Source organism: Protomyctophum parallelum (assembly GCF_964188405.1).
Source record: "Protomyctophum parallelum genome assembly, chromosome: 8".
In the NCBI taxonomy this organism is placed as follows: domain Eukaryota; kingdom Metazoa; phylum Chordata; class Actinopteri; order Myctophiformes; family Myctophidae; genus Protomyctophum; species Protomyctophum parallelum.
In genome coordinates this window covers 14,199,633-14,217,239 of record NC_139703.1, presented here as the reverse complement: position 1 = coordinate 14,217,239, position 17,607 = coordinate 14,199,633, and the positions used below count along the sequence as shown (strand labels likewise).

Here is a 17,607-nt window from a genome sequence, read left to right as displayed (position 1 = left end):
TGTTTGCCCGTGAGTGCATGTACCTACATGTTTTTGTGTTAGGCGCAGGTTAACAGTAAATACAAACAGAATGTTATGCATGTATGCACATCAGTCAAAGATCACCCAATTCTTACACTAACCTTTCCCTGCTGCTCCATCAGGTAATATAGTAAAATCCTCTGTATACATTTCCCCCTTTGGTTCCATTCGTTTTAAATTGTTGTAGAACCAGTGTACCATACTTCATTTTGTCATCTTTCTGCAAATGTTACTGACATTTTACTCATTTACGTCACTGCAAACCTCAAGTCAAGGGTTCCCAAGCCTTTTGAGCTTGAGAGCCAAAAGATACATTTATTGTCTCCCCGGGATCAAAAAGTACTAAAAACAAATAATGAATTAACCACTTATGCACTAATTTAGAAAAGAATGAAACTAGACGATCTTTAAGCTCACTTTGCTATGAATTTAGTTAAAAATATATACTTACAAAAGTCTTATGCACACCTGATCAGCATTTGAGATGCCTGAAGGTCTATTGACCGAAACATGTAAGTGTACGGGTCATTTTAACCGGTAGGTTTATTTCCTCACAACCTAAAAAAAGATGGGTCTGCAAACCAAAATGGGCCTTGCCCTTGACCCTATGGTAGGGAAACCAAAATCAAATATTAACATTTTAGAAAAGGGGGAAAAAAACACAAGTAGGATATAATCTAAAGCCATTTTAATACAAAAACAAATTTGCATTTAGTTTGCATGTGTGATCTTGGGGCAGTTTTCCAAAATAAAAAACATAAAAAATTTACAAAAGTAATAAACCATTTTGAAAAGCCTTTGCTTGGTCCATGATAATTTCTATGGTGATAAATCATCTTCTGCGCGAGTACTCATCTCTCCTTTCTCTTCCCCGATCCCTGTCGCGTTCTTTACGCTCTCTGTCTCTGGCTCGGTTCCTTTCTCGGTCTCTCTCTCTGTCTCTGTGTTTTTTCGAACGGGAAGGAGAAGAGACACTGCGACTGCGCCTGAAAGAGGAAAAAGGAGTGCAAGTAGATTTGTGTCAGTCATTGTCCAGCTGGTACCTCCATGCTATTTTTCAAAATGTGTTTTAAAAGTTAAGGTAAAAACAAAAACACTCAATTAATGTTCAGATTTTCTCTATTCAAAAGCTATTTTTGGCAGCAATTAACACATATTACTGGGGATTTTTTTCAGAATAAAGAGTGGTAAATGGTAAATGGTGCATTTATATAGCGCCTTTATCCAAGGCGCTTTACAGAGATTGTGCATTACATTCACCCATTCATACACCGATGGCAGCGGAAACCATGCAAGGCACCAACTAGCACATCGGGAGCAATTAGGGGTTCAGTGTCTTGCTCAAGGACACTTCGACAGTAACTGTGGGGAAGCCCGGGTTCGAACTGGCAACCTTACGGTTACCATCCAGGCACTCTACCCCTGAGCCACCGCCGCCCCGCAGAGTGCCAAGCAGATGAGGGAGAAAACCCCCATACTTCCATTTCTGTGGAATTCAGAGAAATAAGGAAGTTTGTCGGGAGTAATCACTTACTTTTTGATGTGCACAGAGTGCATAGTATATAATTTGATCTGAGGATCTAAACAGCAGCAGGTATCGTTTCTGGCTCCTAAGTATCGCAAGATTTGGCTGCCAGACAGGAAATGGTGGGAAGTCTTGCGATACTTTGTACGTTCAGAAAGGTACTTTGTGCTCTTCAGATACCATACCTCTATAAAAATTAACAGAGGGTATACATCGAAAAGCAACACAGCAGACAATAATGTGTTACAGGTCTTCTGTTATTTTCCAGAAGTGATTACTTTACAAAAGGTCTCAGTCATTTATAAATAATGTTTGTTCATGAACTGGTCACTGAGCTCTCATTGACTCCAGTGCATTCTGACAAACTTCCGGGTAGTTTGGCTCCCATGAAAGCGTCCATGAAAGTGTCATGGCGCAGCCCAGTCACGTGACCACCTCTCTTCCTTCTCAAAGCTTCCTTGACGTAAACCAAGAACTGTCTAAAGAGGACGAGACGCGAAGACAACATGGCGTCGTACGGGCAACGCCATGGTGCTCCATGGAAGGAAAGAAACATGCACAATGGGATATATGCAGCCAAAACTTCCACGTTCAGCTTCCTTGGTCTCAACAGCGCATGTTTCTTTCCTTCCATGGAGCACCATGGAGCAACATGGCGTCGCCCGTACGACGCCATGTTGTCTTCAAGTCTCGTCCGCTTTAGACAGTCCTTGACGTAACAGGAAGTGAATGGCTGCGCACAGCAAAACAGGTCCAGGAGAGGCTGAGCAAGGCGTTGCCTAGCAACCATGGTAAGGATATAGCACTGTAACAACACAAGCTCTCTTGTCATGACTTCTTTTTTTGTCTACGTTTGTAAAAATGTGGTTCATATTGTTCTTTGATCACAGCTTAATAGAATCGCCAAATTACTTGCCATGGAGAACTTTGGTTCTTTATACAATATTATAAGATATCACTTCAATGCAGATTTCCTTTTCAGGAGTCAGATCAAAGCAATGACCTTGGTATGTCATTTTTCTTGCCTTGTAATTCCTGGTTTTAATTTGGAGTGAGAAAACATGGCAGGTGAGGAGAAAATATGAGAGTTCAAATTAAAAATTCTTTGGTAGAAGAACCCCAAATTAGCAAAAACTAGGAATATTTTACACATGCACTGATCTCCATTACCTGCGTTTAGGAGGGGTGTTGGAATGACTCTCCCTCCTCTCAGCACTTCGACTCTTCCTGGTCTTTCTGAATGGGTGGTGTGGAGGAAAATTAAAAAATCAACAATCATCATAATCACAACCATTATGTGCAAAGCATGTTGGGGCTGATGGCTGAAATGTATTTTCATCAAATGCCTCCAACCAATATAGAAAGAAGCAAACATACCCGTCTCCATTACTGAGTTTTCGGCAGACGTTCCTGAGAGCAACTTGAGACAGAGGACACTCCTGAATAGGATGTGATACAGCAGGTGACACTGAAAAGAAAAAAGAAAAAAAGGCTTAAATCCATGCTCTATCAATATGCAGTTCAGGGATAAAGAGGCAGAAAAGGTGCAAACAGATATGCAGGCAGGCACGCCTTAACGTTTTGGATTACAAGCCAATGTGGGTACTAGATCAAGTGTCAGAGCAAGCCAATGGTTGAATTACACAATCACAGCACTATCACTATGTTCCTGAAAATTGTAGGACTGGGGGTACTGTGTCCTGTTATGGCTTCAGCCCACTTCACATAAGCTTGATTCATTACGCCAGATTAGCTAGTAACCTCACAGCATCACCCAACAAACAGCATTTGGCAGGTTGTTAATTACAAGCCCTATACAGTAGAGCTCTGCAAGCACAACAAGCCCCGGAGGGCCTCGCCACAATCCAATGATTTTTATTGATACTTTAGGTTGGGCATGTCTCAGATTGATCCTGAGTAACTCTCGTCAACCATCGAGCAACAGTATTTACCCATAAATTGAAGCTCTCTCTCATGGCGCTCCTTAAATTGACAATGAAAGGAGGAATTCAGTGAGTCCAAGTTGCGTTAGTTATGTTAAGTTAATTACGTTAGCCTCTGAAGATCTGAGCCTGAAGTTCTTTTTTTTTAAAGATTTGTTTTTGGCCCTTCCGCCTTCACTGATAGTATCAAGTGAAGAGGGCGAGAGAAGGGGAGAGACATGCAGCAAAGGTCTTCGTGAACAGGACTCGAAGACGCGACACGCTGTCAGGCCATAGCCTATATGTGGCATGCGCCTGGACCACTTGGCGATGCAATGCACAGCGCTTGTGACATGAATGAGGATTGTACACTATTGGGCTCACTATAATAGAAGCTGCCTATTAAATATGTAGCCTATGCTTACACAACTGTTCCATGGATATTTACTTCTTTCTTTCTACGTTTGAAAGATAATTCTTCACAGTTTACAAGAAGAAAAAAAAGCTTTATTCATTGAGCCTAGTATGTATTTCTTGTAATTATGTTTAATACGTTTCAGTGCAAGTAAACACACTTCAGAGAGATTAAAATGACTATGTCAAGTCTCGAGTCGAGCTTGAGTTAATAAATTGCAGACCCTCGTAGGGTTGGGGCCGACCCCGGCTTGAACTCCACGGACCAGGGCCAGGCTCAGGTTGAAGTTTTGGGCCTGTGCAGGGCTCTGCTCTACAGTTAATACATAGATATATTTTCTTATCAGACACTGCTTCTCTTGACATGAACTGTGCTGCTGCAAAAAAAAGGCAAAGAACAAAGATGTTTAACTAACAATTCACCTGCTTTAGATGATGGGGAAAAACAGGTTGGCGGCTCTAAAGTTGGGGTTCCAATGGGTCCTAGTTTGGCTTTGGCCTCATCCAGAGCCTGACGACACTGGTCCACATGGCGCAGTAAACTAGAGAAGGAGACTTGCGGGAGGGAATAGAGCCTCAGAATCCTCAGACAGATCTCCTTCAGGTCCTCTTCTAATGCCCCAAATAACTGGAACCAGGGTGGCTGATCTGGGAGGGGAATCTGTAGGAACAGATCAATGTGTCAGTTTACGCATGTAATGACCATCATATAACAGCAGTGTTTGTGTGGAACAATCAATCACTGTGTTCCACCCGGGGCAACTTCAAACGCAAAGTATGTCACTGTAATATAGTTAAATAGGCATTTTGGGTCACTGATGTTCAGCTGAGTTAAGCATGTGGAGTTAACAATATCTTGATGGATGATGGACTGGTAACGACAAACCTGTAATAATCTGGTTGACAGGTAGATACAAGCACAGGCCACCGTCTCGCTGCTGAACCTCAAAAACACATCTGTTCTCAAGCTATCATTCATGTAGTTCCTAAGCGGCAAAGGCAACAGATAAGAAAACATGAGTAAACGTAAATCTAGCAGTAAATTTGATTCTTATATATTACGTTATTGCAATGAGACTACTACACATAATTAAAGACCTTTTCAGATGATAATTTCATGAGAAACAGAAAACACACAGACATGCTATAAGAGATATTCAAGTGCCTACCAAGCCATCTGCACCAGCTTTGTATTCTTTTCACACTCCAGCACCTGAAGGTACATGACTATTATCTGTGACAAAGGACAGAGACCAATAAGGAACCAGTTTAGTAATCTCACAATTCAAATCAATATTGCCAGCATGGAAGCTCATGTCAAAATACAAATACTTTTATGACACAAGACGATAAGTGAATACATCTTAAATGAACATGGTCAAATTGTGTGATGCCGGGGTGCATACTTAGTTTAGACTAGTCATTGGTTAGACATGGGTTAAGGTTAGGTTTAGGTGTGCTGCCCCGTGGGAGGTTAGGTTTAGGGTGAGGGTTTGAGATAGGTTGTAGTTGTAGGACTAATGACTGGTCTAACCAATGACTAGTCTAAACCAAAAACTGTCTAAACTAAGTAATGCACCCGTGTTGCCAAGAGACAGAAGACAGGATACTAGATGTTGCTGCTGCTAAAGCTTACCTTGTGGGGATGTTTGACATGCACACAGAAGCCCAGCTCCTTTAGAAGTCTTCTCTCTGCTTTGATGACCTTTGCTTTCATGTTGATGTAGGCAGCATCCAGGGACAAGGAAGGACACAGAACTCTATCGACCAAACAACAAAAGACCATCTGACTTACATGCAACGTATCCTGTTTTTTTTTTTACTTGAAAATCTGTATTTTTGGTTAATGACACCATTGTACGACAAAGCATGAGTTAGGCTTGACACAAACAGGAATGTAGCCGATTCACTGGGGAATAAGAGTGAGGTGGGGGGCAGTTCTTTCAAACAGACCAGTGAGACCACACTTTTTAAAGACACCCTGGTTTGGAGGTAAGCAGAAATAGCGTTTCAAGTTGTTTTGTTACAAAAATGTCAACAGGAGGATGCCTTACTTTCCCCTTTTGTGGTACTTAAGATGGTGAAAGACGTTCAAGACATCCCGCACCCTGCGTGGCTCCTCCTCTATCTTTGAGGCCAGGTGGACGCATGCCATGGCAACCAGCTGGAAATTACAAGTGTACATGAACACCAGGAAGACACTACTAATTATGCACATACATACTTACTTAAACTTATCAACATTTTCATTAGCCCATTTTCATTTATACGAGTTGTGTGGGAACTAGCAATGATAATAACGTAGCCTACCTCCGCACAGTGTCGAACAAATGACTTGCAATAGTAGAACCTGTGGAAGAGAATCTGTCCAGTGGCCATGGCTACCTGGAGAAATACAATCAAGGATAATAACAGTGTTATTGTCACAGAAAATAGCAAATTATTTAGTAAGTAAATGTGAGATATTTATTCACTCAATATTAGAGCTCTACAGGCACCCACAATATCAGAGGGAGTGCAACAAACCATGTACAACCCAGATTCGGCACAAACAAGGGACTACATTATTTTCACTCCTATGCCACAAAAATGTGGAACGCCCTACCAACAGTCATTAAGACATGTGAATCCCTTGACTCCTTCAAAACCGCTCTCAAAGGGCACCTACGGACGGTTGCAATTCGAAACTGGCCCCGTAAAATCTGAATCACCCCCCCCCCATTTTCCCCCTCACTGTATGTTTCTTTTCCCTTTTTGCTTCCTTTATGATGAATTCCTGTTCTGTTCTTTAACTATATAGAAGTGTCTATTTGTACGTCTCTAAATGTTTTGATGAATTGAACATGGTGGACCCTCTTGTAAACCAGTGTAATACTTAATTGGGTCGTTCACTCACAGTTAACAGTCTTTGTATTGAGTTTGTGCTTGAAATGTACTGTAATTTTGCAAACTGTTAATACATATTTCAATCAATCATTCTTGAATGAAAGCAGCTATCCTGGCTCTTACATTGCCCTACATATTAACTTTCCCTTACTACGTACTTACAAACATTGATGAAATGATAAAATGTACTTATTCTAAGCAATGTTTTTAAGCTCACTACCAGCTACAGGTCCATGCGTGTGACAGTGCTTTTTCTAACGACTGGCTTCAACAATTGACCAGGGTTCATTCATGCCACTGAGTAGCTCTGGATAACATACTGATGGTTACGTTAGTGGCCACATCTTCTATTTAATTGCTTGCTTGATAACTTTAGGTGTTCTTTTTTGTAACCACGATGTGTAAATAAGTAGCCAATGCCCGGTCTCTATATCAATGCCTGGCCAATACACGTATCATTCATGATTTAAACCATAAAAGTTATGCTAGCATTAGCTCACGTGGCTAACCAACCTGTGGGAGTCTCAGCAGTATGCCTGCTGCCTGGATCATCTCGCAGCCCCGCAGCCTGAGCTGCTCCTCCTTGTCGGCCGCCAGCCCATGTTCAGCAGAGGGGCTTTTCTGCAGACGTTCAGGAGGTAACTGGCAGCCACCTAAAGTCAGGTGAACTTCGGAATATACCTTATTTCCTATAAGAATCCCCTCTGCATCTCCGGGCGCCATGATAGCTAATAATACTCCACTGTCGTAAAACCTACGTCGTACCAGTCTTTCTTTCTTCTTCTTTTGACTTTTGCGGCAGACAGACTATGATATGGCACATTGCTGCCTCTCACTGGTTGGTCTTGGGTACGACTACTACTGCCCACTAAACTACCAAGTTAATTAATTAATACACATTCTATTCAGGAAATATTAGACTGTGTCTGCCACATCGACAGCCTTTCACACCCACATGAGCTGGGTTAAAACCCCCACTCTACATCAGGTCTAGAGACCTGACCAGCTGTAGAGCTGTCAGGTGTTCAAAGATGTGACCTTCTCCCGGCAGCGTCTAGTGAGCTAATCTAGTGAGCTAATTTAAGACTTCCGGTGGACGATCTCTTCAAAATAAGAGTACCCTCTAGAGTATTGAAAAAAAGTTTAATTTGCACATTAAAACTACAAATTAAGCATTTAAATGATGCTATATGATGCTATAAGACACACATTATGTTTCTGTGTAAGAATAAGTAATTAAATCCTTATAATAATAATAATAAAGTTATCTAAATGGATAAATGCTATTCACTGGAGTGCATGGACTTTATAAAGTGGACACTGGACAAAAGACGGCTCCGCAAGGCAACTATCTGGACATACCCACGCGTTCGGGGAGATGTCCTATACCACACCCCACTCTCCGCTAAGCGGGAGAGGTGTAAAATTCACAGCAGCAGACCTTCTACTGGGGTCAAGGCTGACAAAAAGTACCGTTTCCGGACCCAGAATGGACACTGGACAAAAGACGGCTCCACGAGGCAACTATCTGGACATACCCACGCGTTCGGGGAGATGTCCTGTACCACACCCCACTCTCCGCTAAGCGGGAGAGGTGTAAAATTCACAGCAGCAGACCTTCTACTGTGGTCAACGCTGAAAAAAGTACCGTTTCCGGACCCAGAATGGACACTGGACAAAGAGGCCTCCGCGAGGCAACTATCTGGACATACCCACACGTTCGGGGAGATGTCCTCTACCACACCACACTCTCCGCTAAGCGGGAGAGGTGTAAAATTCACAGCAGCAGACCTTCTACTGGGGTCAATGCTGACAAAAAGTACCGTTTCCGGACCCAGAATGGACACTGGACAAAGAGGCCTCCGCGAGGCAACTATCTGGACATACCCACACGTTCGGGGAGATGTCCTCTACCACACCACACTCTCCGCTAAGCGGGAGAGGTGTAAAATTCACAGCAGCAGACCTTCTACTGGGGTCAAGGCTGACAAAAAGTACAGTTTCCGGACCCAGAATGGACACTGGACAAAAGACGGCTCCGCGAGGCAACTATCTGGACATACCCACGCGTTCGGGGAGATGTCCTGTACCACACCCCATTCTCCGCTAAGCGGGAGAGGTGTAAAATTCACAGCAGCAGACCTTCTACTGGGGTCAATGCTGACAAAAAGTACCGTTTCCGGACCCAGAATGGACACTGGACAAAGAGGCCTCCGCGAGGCAACTATCTGGACATACCCACACGTTCGGGGAGATGTCCTCTACCACACCACACTCTCCGCTAAGCGGGAGAGGTGTAAAATTCACAGCAGCAGACCTTCTACTGGGGTCAAGGCTGACAAAAAGTACCGTTTCCGGACCCAGAATGGACACTGGACAAAAGACGGCTCCGCGAGGCAACTATCTGGACATACCCACGCGTTCGGGGAGATGTCCTGTACCACACCCCACTCTCCGCTAAGCGGGAGAGGTGTAGAATTCACAGCAGCAGACCTTCTACTGTGGTCAACGCTGAAAAAAGTACCGTTTCCGGACCCAGAATGGACACTGGACAAAGAGGCCTCCGCGAGGCAACTATCTGGACATACCCACACGTTCGGGGAGATGTCCTCTACCACACCACACTCTCCGCTAAGCGGGAGAGGTGTAAAATTCACAGCAGCAGACCTTCTACTGGGGTCAATGCTGACAAAAAGTACCGTTTCCGGACCCAGAATGGACACTGGACAAAGAGGCCTCCGCGAGGCAACTATCTGGACATACCCACACGTTCGGGGAGATGTCCTCTACCACACCACACTCTCCGCTAAGCGGGAGAGGTGTAAAATTCACAGCAGCAGACCTTCTACTGGGGTCAACGCTCAAAAAAGTGCTGTGCCTTGGGGCATTGACATGAAATCACTTTCTCTACGCAAGCTAAGTCAGGTCAAGGAGTTACCTCTAGCTTTGGAATGGGTGTCACTTGTGTGCGTTGATTGCATCTGTCTGTGCATTTATGCATTTGTTTGTCCTGACGAAACTTGATTATTTCTCGACTGTTTATTTTCTCGTATGACACGACATAGAAACTACTTGTGACTACTGTCTTTGTGTGCTGTCGAGCGGATGTTCTTTGCATCAAAGGTATAGCCTGCTGTGTCATTCGATTCATTTGTCCAGATATGCCATTTATGATCTTTAAGGATGTACAATGACGCATATGGTGGCCTGTCGAAAAATACACACATACTGGTCAAAGCATACTCATTTTGGTGGTACAGACAGGATAAATTGAACGTTTTTGGAATTTTTGTGCCAGCTCTTAACAGGAGAAGTAAGGTCTGTGGGCTGTTAATTACTTCATATGTTGATAAGCTCTTTTCCTGCTGACATGTTTCACATTGTTCAGATTGAGCAGGTAATATTTGTGCAATAGTGTCTAAGATGCCTTTTTGTGACACGTCAAGTGGCTGCACTATGAATTGTGACATGTTCTTTGTAGATGGTAAGGCCTTGTCACCACATTGAGTACAACTATACAGACTAAGACTTTTCAGGCAAAGCAGGTCATCTCCAAGGAAAGGAGACCGAAGTGTGTATTCTACAAAGCTGTTTAATATGGTGCATTCTTCTGTCCTAGAACATTTCTGAGACACTAATGACACTGATGTGTTGGCTAGATTGAATTTCTCAAGCTGCTGCTTCTTCAAGCCGTGTGTGAAATTTTTTGATAGCAGATGTCTGTTGTAGAAATGTTAGAATTGGTAATGGTATAGCTTCACACATATTGTCATTTAGACTTTCATTGCATAAAACCACATCATCATCATCTTCTTCCAAATTGTCCTCCGTTATTGTTCTGTTAATTGCTTTCAACTGTCCAGGCACAGAATGTACAGATGTCTGTATGTTTTGCTTGAACAACTGTGTGGACACCACACATACTCAACCAAACTACTAGTTTGTGTATAAAATCTAATGGGTCATTGTGCATTCCTAAGGCCAAGTAAGATGCTATTCACTAGTTGTTGAGTGACACCACAGATTGTTTTGCAATCAAATGTGTGACCTGGATTTTGAAAAAACGCTTGAATGAGAGCTGCTAAATTCCCCGGCATAGATGACAACTGAACCATCGAAGTAGGTGTCAATGGTTTCAATTTATCTTGTACTACTTGTAGATGCAGTATACCCACGCGTTCGGGGAGATGTCCTGTACCACACCCCACTCTCCGCTAAGTGGGAGAGGTGTAAAATTCACGGCAGCAGACCTTCTACTGAGGTCAACGCTCAAAAAAGTGCTGTGCCTTGGGGCATTGACAATTATTTAATTAACAAATTAAATAACCTTATTTTATTCTGAAGGCAACCGGATGTCTTAAATTAGCTAGCTCTCAGACAGGAAATTCTAAATTAGCTCATAAGACGGAGCCAAATATCTGTCTGAGAGTGGAGCCTGCCTGGCAAATTACATGGGGGGTCCTTTTTGTGGGCTTGGCCGAAAGTGGGCGTTACCAAAAGGTGGGCGTGGCCATGGCCGCCAGAAGTCTGTCAGATTTTGACAGCTTCAAATTAGTGTTAAACATAATATAACCCAATTGACTCCAGTCCTCTCTGTTTAATATATCTATAATGAAACTATATAAACTATGCATATACCATGAAGTGCTATGACTACTAGCTCTGGTCCATAGCTCTAATGCGTTTCATTTAGAGCTATGTTACTCTAAACTTCCCCGCTCGCATGAATGCAGACCAGCCTCTACTCTTTGGCGTAAATAAAAAGAACGTTTTTGCTACACATAAAAACAAAGGCGAGTTGTGTCATTAGAAAGCCTACTTTGGTAATTACTTGCGCAAGCAGAGCGCGCAAGTAATGTGATCGGCCTGGTCCATTTGTCGTGACAGCCGTTCCGCCATTTCAGGACCCCCCCAGAAAAACATCAAATCTGTGCCCGTATTGCTGGACCAATGATGACGAAATGACCATATCTCTTACGTCATCATTTAGAGCTGGTCATACACGTATTTCTTACGTCATCATTTAGAGCTAGTCATACACGTATGTGCTGTTATTTCATCACTGACGGACAATTTAAAGAAATAAATGCAAAATATTCTACGGACCGCGAAAAATTTGAAATTATACTGAAATCAAGGACAGAAATTATTGTATTTGATAGAGATGTGGAAATTTTGAAACCTAAGTTTAATTTCACCAGGATACCTGACATACAGTTGTTAGAAGACAAATGTGTCATAGACGTATTGGGGATTTGCATTAATTTCTCAGAAGTAAAGACTATTTCTACAAATAATGGACCACGTAGAAAAAGGGAATTACAGTTACTGGATTCATCAAATACAAAAATTATATATACAGCTTGGGAAGAAGACACAACCATGGATACCGGTTCTCTTTACCCTATTTTAATTTTACAGGGAACCATCATAACTAGCTATAATGACAAAAAGAATCTGACTAGTAATACAGGTACTATATTATATAGGGAGCTTGATATACCAGAAGTTCAAGAATTAAGATTATGGTTTGAAAAAGAAGGAAAAAAAGTAATATTAAATGAGGAACCAACAGAAAAGTTTTCTTTTAATATGAACAACGTAAATGACTTAGAGACGGAAATATTATATAGTTATTTGGGGAGGATTATTGAGTTTAAATTGGAAGATTCGCCAACGATTTTATGTCGAACTTGTGATGAATCGGTCATTCGACTCGTGAAATTTGGCAGTTTACAGCGGGCGAAAAGATTACATGCGCGCTCTGCTTGCGCACTAGTTGGCCATTTATGGCCTACTAGTGTGCAACAAGCAAGTATGCACTCGACAGAGTGCAGTTCTAGTTGGTTCTAGTTCTAGTGAACAGAAATAATAAATAAATAGACTTGGTAACCTAACTGTAGGGAGTGCAAACACATTAAAGAACCTGGGGGTTATCATCTATGAAAAGGCAACACAATGAGCAGAAAATAAAAATGAACCATGTAAATACAACAAATTGAGCAGAGCACTGCAGGGAGTTGAACCCCATTCCGGTAAACCAGAAGTACCACAACCAGTGCCTTGGTTTTTGTTTTGTTTTACGAGGTCCATTCGTTGAAATGTAAATGTTGCATTGCAACGGTAAAGTAATTTCACAATTGACATTGTAGGCAATAATTAATAACGGTATGGCACCAGGCCAAAGCCATGGGGATAGAGTATGTTTTGCACTCTGAGTGAGTGTGTGTGTGTGTGTGTGTCCGTCAGTTTGTTAACAGCTAATCTCCAGCACCATTAACCCGGTCGATGCCAAATTTTGCACACACACTCCCTGGATGCCAACGATGAACCTCTGTCCCAAATTTTCCAGAACGGCCTGTATAGCACCACACATTTTTGTATGCCCTCCGAGACTATGGACTATAGCCTTTCGCTTTTCCGCGATTTAACCTTTTTTCAAATCGTGAACAATGATGAAGAATCGCGCACTATAGCATGCCACTTAATGACCTTGGGGTCATCAAGGTCATTGATATTGATCAATAACCTTGAGCAGTATAAATGACCTTCAATAAGACTAGTAAATGACCTTGACCAGTATAAATGACCTTGACAAGTACAAATGACCTTGACCAGTATAAATGACCGTGACCAGTATATGACTGACCAGTATAAATTACCTTCATGAGACTAGTAAATGACCTTGACCAGTATAAATGACCTTCATAAGACTAGTAAATGATCTTCACCAGTATGAATTACCTTGACCAGTATGCGGTCCGTGACCATGGACTATAGCCTTTCGCTTTTCCTTGATTTTCACCTTTTTTTTAAATCCTCAACAATGATGAAGAATCGCACACAATAGCGCGCCGCTCAATGACCTGAGACCATGGACCAATGAACCATGTAAATATAACACATTGAGCAGGGCACTGCAGGGAGTTGAACCCCGTTCCGGTAAACCAGAAGTCCGACACCAGTGCCTTAGTTTTTGTGTTGTTGTTCATTTACAGGTCCAGGTGTGCATACGCATGTGCGCCTGTGCGTGTGTAGGTGCATTTGTGCATGTCTGTGCACGCTTCAATGACCACTGTTGGACCCCATGGGGATCAAGGACCTCAGGGAGCCACCCATAATTCACAACGGTCACAGCGAACTCTGTTGCATCACAACTGGTGGCCAACAGTCGTAACCAACACCGCCACCGACCCACAGGAGAATACTGTAATAAATGTGGGTTTTCTATAGTACGTAAATGTCAGCCCTGGAAGCACCGCAGACAACAATGTACAAATAGCAACCTTTATTATAATGCTTGGAATATACATGGAGTACATGGAATAGTATACAAAATATCAGAATCAATACAGTAACACATTAATCCCCCATTAAAACCAAGTAGCTATATAAACTGTATAAATACAATGTCTCTTAAATAATCCGGGTATTCACAATACAATGTCTCTTACATAATCATGCACATAGCCTACAATACTCAATACACAATGCAATGTCTCTGGGTACTTAACTCGCCATGTGGCGGACCCTCCCCCGGGGTCTTTGCTTGTGACGCCGTCCAACTCCCCGGGGAGATGCGTGTCGGACGTCGTGACTTGGACAAGTTAACGTTCAGTCCGTTGCAGATTGTATGGAGGAGCAAAGTGAGCGCACACTCTCTAAAAGCCCCTCTGTCTAAACTACAGGAGACCGCAGGTGTAGTCTCCCCTCCTGCTACGATATGACAGCTAGCTCCCCCTCACTACCTGTCTTCACCGTCGGCAAGACTATACCACTTGCGAACGGCCCCTCCCGTACCCAGAGTGCCGCTTCACTAGACGTGGGCTCCAACAACACACAGCCGTCTAAGTGTCACTTTTATACTGGCGTCCTCTCGTCGCCACCTGATTCAATGCCCGCAATCAGTGTCATTAGTTTACCACACCCGCCTGTGTGGCGTCATCAATGAGTCCGTGTTCGCATGCACATCACAATACCATCGCACAGTGATATCAGACCAACCACAATCAGCCAGCCCTCAAACCAAACCCTTCGACCTAGAAGAACTCGAAACTGCAATGGGAAAGTTGAAACCCGGAAAAGCAGCAGGGATTGATGACATACTGGCAGAAATTATACAGTACCTGGAACCTAACGCAAAGACCTGGCTCGTAGGGATGCTGAATACATGCATGGCACAGAAAACCATCCCTTCTGTCTGGAGAACGGCCAAAGTGGTTGCAATCCCTAAACCTGGCAAAGACCCATCATCCCCAAAGAGCTACCGACCCATTTCCCTCCTCTGCATCACCTACAAGAGAGGCTGCTACTCCAACGCCTCATGCCACTCATAGACACGAAACTGACTAAAGACCAAGCTGGTTTCCGTCCCGGCCGCTCCTGTGCTGGACAGAGCTCAACCTCACCCAACACATTGAGGATGGGTTTGAGGGAAAACAAATAACTGGAGCAGCAACTGGAGGGCGAAGCAAGCACGCAGGCAGCTTGTGCCTGCCTGCCTGCGTGCGTGCCTGCCTGCCTTCCTCATGTGGAAGCTGCGTAGTTGAGTTTGTGTGTGTCTTTCTTTTTCTGTCTTTCTTTCTTAGGACGAAGATCAAGGTAGACGCCGTTGGAAGGCTCAACACAAGCCGATGCCCCTAGAGATCCATCCCAAAGCTTCCCTCAGGGAGTCCAGCAAGCCAGCTAGCCAGCAAGCCCGCCCAGTCAGCCAACGCAGCCAGCCAGCTCCGCCAGTCAGCCAGTGTAGAAAGTCAGGCTGCCAAGCCAGCGCACATCAGCCCTTGCAGTCAACCATTGTAGCCATACCAGCCTTGCTCAGTCAGCTCAGCCAGGCCTCTCTCGAGGCCTGGCTCTCTGTCTGCCTGGCCCGGTCTGCCCCGCCCTGCCTTGCAGCAACAGAACCAGCCTTGCTGGCAAGCCAGCCAGCTCAGAATACGAGCTCAGCAAGCCAGCGCAGCTGGCAAGCATGCAGTTAGTCTAAACCAGTTTCAGACTGGCAGGCCAAGGCAGACAGACAGGAAGACCGAGGCGCCTAGGCAGGCAGACAGGCCAGGAAGGCAACAAAGTGCAGGCAGGGGGACTATCCGGCCTACGGCTGCGCTGCAAGGGTTGGAGCCTGGCCAGCTCCTGCTGGTCTAGACTGAGTGGCTGTGGCTGCACAGTAAGGCTGCGGTAACCTAGTCTGGGCTTGCTGCTGCACTGGCTTGCTCAGCTCGCATTCTGAGCTGGCTGGCTTTCCAGAAAGGCTGGTTCTGTTGCTGCAAGGCAGGGCAGGGCAGACCGGGCCAGGCAGACAGAGAGCCAGGCCTCAAGAGAGGACTGGCTGAGCTTACTGAGCAAGGCTGGTATGACTGCAATGGCTGACTGCAAGGGCTGATATGCTCTGGCTTGGCAGCCTGACTTTCTACACTGGCTGACTGGCGGAGCTGACTGGCTGCGTTGGCTGACTGGGCAGGCTTGCTGGCTAGCTGGCTTGCTGTGCTCCCTGAGGGAAGCTTTGGGATGGATCTCTAGGGGCATCGGCTAGTGTTGAGCCTTCCTATGGCGTCTACCTTGATCTCCGTCCTAAGAAAGAAAGACAGAAAAAGAAAGACACACACAAACCCAACTATGCAGCTTCCACCTGAGGAACCGAGACGCAAGAAAAGAACTGAGCGTCACTTGGGATGGTCACAAACTCTCCAACCATACCCACCCCATGTATCTTGGAGTTACACTGGACAGGACACTCTTCTTCAAAAAAACACCTGGAGAACACAAAAGCCACGGTCAACACCCACAATAACATCCTGTGAAAACTAGTGAACTCCCAAGTGGGGCGCAGACCCACAAACAATCCGTGCAACTGCCATGGCCCTGTCTTTCTCTACAGCAGAGTATTCCTGCTCAAGCTGGAGCCGATCACGTCACACCAAATTGGTCGACACAGCCCTAAATGACACCTGTCGCATCATCACGGGATGGGTCAAGAAAACACCTGTCCCGTCCGTGCCTTTATGCGCTAGCCGGCACCTCCCCCCGCACATCAGACGACTGTGTAACGCTCAAGATGAATGGAAAACACAGGAGATAGACAGTGAAGTCTGGAATGAAATGATAGAGAACACCTCACACACACAGTTTCCTTTCGTGGCTGTTTACATTCGAGGGTCGCCGGTCCTCTCAAACGGAACAGTTTAACGTCATGCCCAGGACGAAAAGATATAGAGAACACCATAATGACAAATGACAAATAACAGTAGGAAGGCATGGGCCACAATCCACCGTCTTGGCAAAGACCACACCACCCATAATTCACAACGGTCACAGCAAATTCTGTTGCATCACAACTAGTGTAGGTATTGGATGGAGCCCGCACACCACAGGTATAAGAAAGACGTGATGCAGAGGAGGGAAATGGGTCGGTAGCTCTTCGGGGATAATGGGTCTTTGCCAGGTTTAGGGATTGCAACCACTTTGGCCTTTTTCCAGACAGAAGGGGTGGTTTTCTGTGCTGTGCATGTGTTCAGCATCCCCACAAGCCAGGGCCTTGAGTTAGGTCCCAGGTGCTGTATCATTTCTGCCAGTAGGTCATCAATCCCTGCTGCTTTTCCGGGTTTCAACTTTCCCATTGCAGTTTCAAGTTCTTCTAGGTCGAAGGGTTTGGTTTGAGTGATGGCTGATTATGGTTGGTCTGATACCACTGTGCGATGGTATTCTATGTGGGTCGGTGGCGGTGTTGGTTACAACTGTTGGCCACCAGTTGTGACCAAGACCGCCACCAACCCACAGGAGGCTACCATCGCACAGTGGTATCAGACCAACCACAATCAGCCAGCCTTCAAACCAAACCCTTCG

The 17,607-nt window shown here is 44.5% G+C and overlaps 1 protein-coding gene across 2 annotated transcripts; it reads right to left on the bottom strand.

Annotated features, from left to right (window-relative positions):
- Positions 1 to 692: 692 nt before the first annotated feature.
- LOC310863375 (cyclin-L1-like) lies at positions 693 to 7,510 on the bottom strand. 2 transcript variants are annotated; one of them, XM_083771670.1, is made up of 10 exons: positions 7,282 to 7,510; positions 6,193 to 6,267; positions 5,937 to 6,046; positions 5,519 to 5,642; positions 5,052 to 5,116; positions 4,769 to 4,868; positions 4,306 to 4,543; positions 2,924 to 3,014; positions 2,717 to 2,782; positions 693 to 1,007 (listed from the first exon to the last, which is right to left on the bottom strand). In XM_083771670.1, the coding sequence occupies exons 1-10, from the start codon at positions 7,489 to 7,491 to the stop codon at positions 854 to 856; spliced, it is 1,233 nt and encodes a 410-aa protein (XP_083627796.1). In that variant the 5' UTR covers positions 7,492 to 7,510; the 3' UTR covers positions 693 to 853. The 2 variants fall into 2 exon arrangements, 1 of the variants encoding a protein (XP_083627796.1); XR_014569659.1 differs by having other exon boundaries at positions 933 to 1,007; positions 4,299 to 4,543.
- Between the last annotated feature and the right edge of the window lie 10,097 nt (positions 7,511 to 17,607).

What these genes read in the sequence shown, in the direction of transcription:
- LOC310863375 (XM_083771670.1), bottom strand. Translation starts at nt 7,491, where the DNA reads ATGGCGCCCGGAGATGCAGAGGGGATTCTTATAGGAAATAAGGTATAT. An exon ending in TACTGCTGAGACTCCCACAG is followed by an intron (nt 6,268 to 7,281) that starts GTTGGTTAGCCA and finishes GTATTTCTCCAG; the next exon opens with GTAGCCATGGCCACTGGACA. An exon ending in TTCCCCATCATCTAAAGCAG is followed by an intron (nt 3,015 to 4,305) that starts GTGAATTGTTAG and finishes TTTTCTTTTCAG; the next exon opens with TGTCACCTGCTGTATCACAT.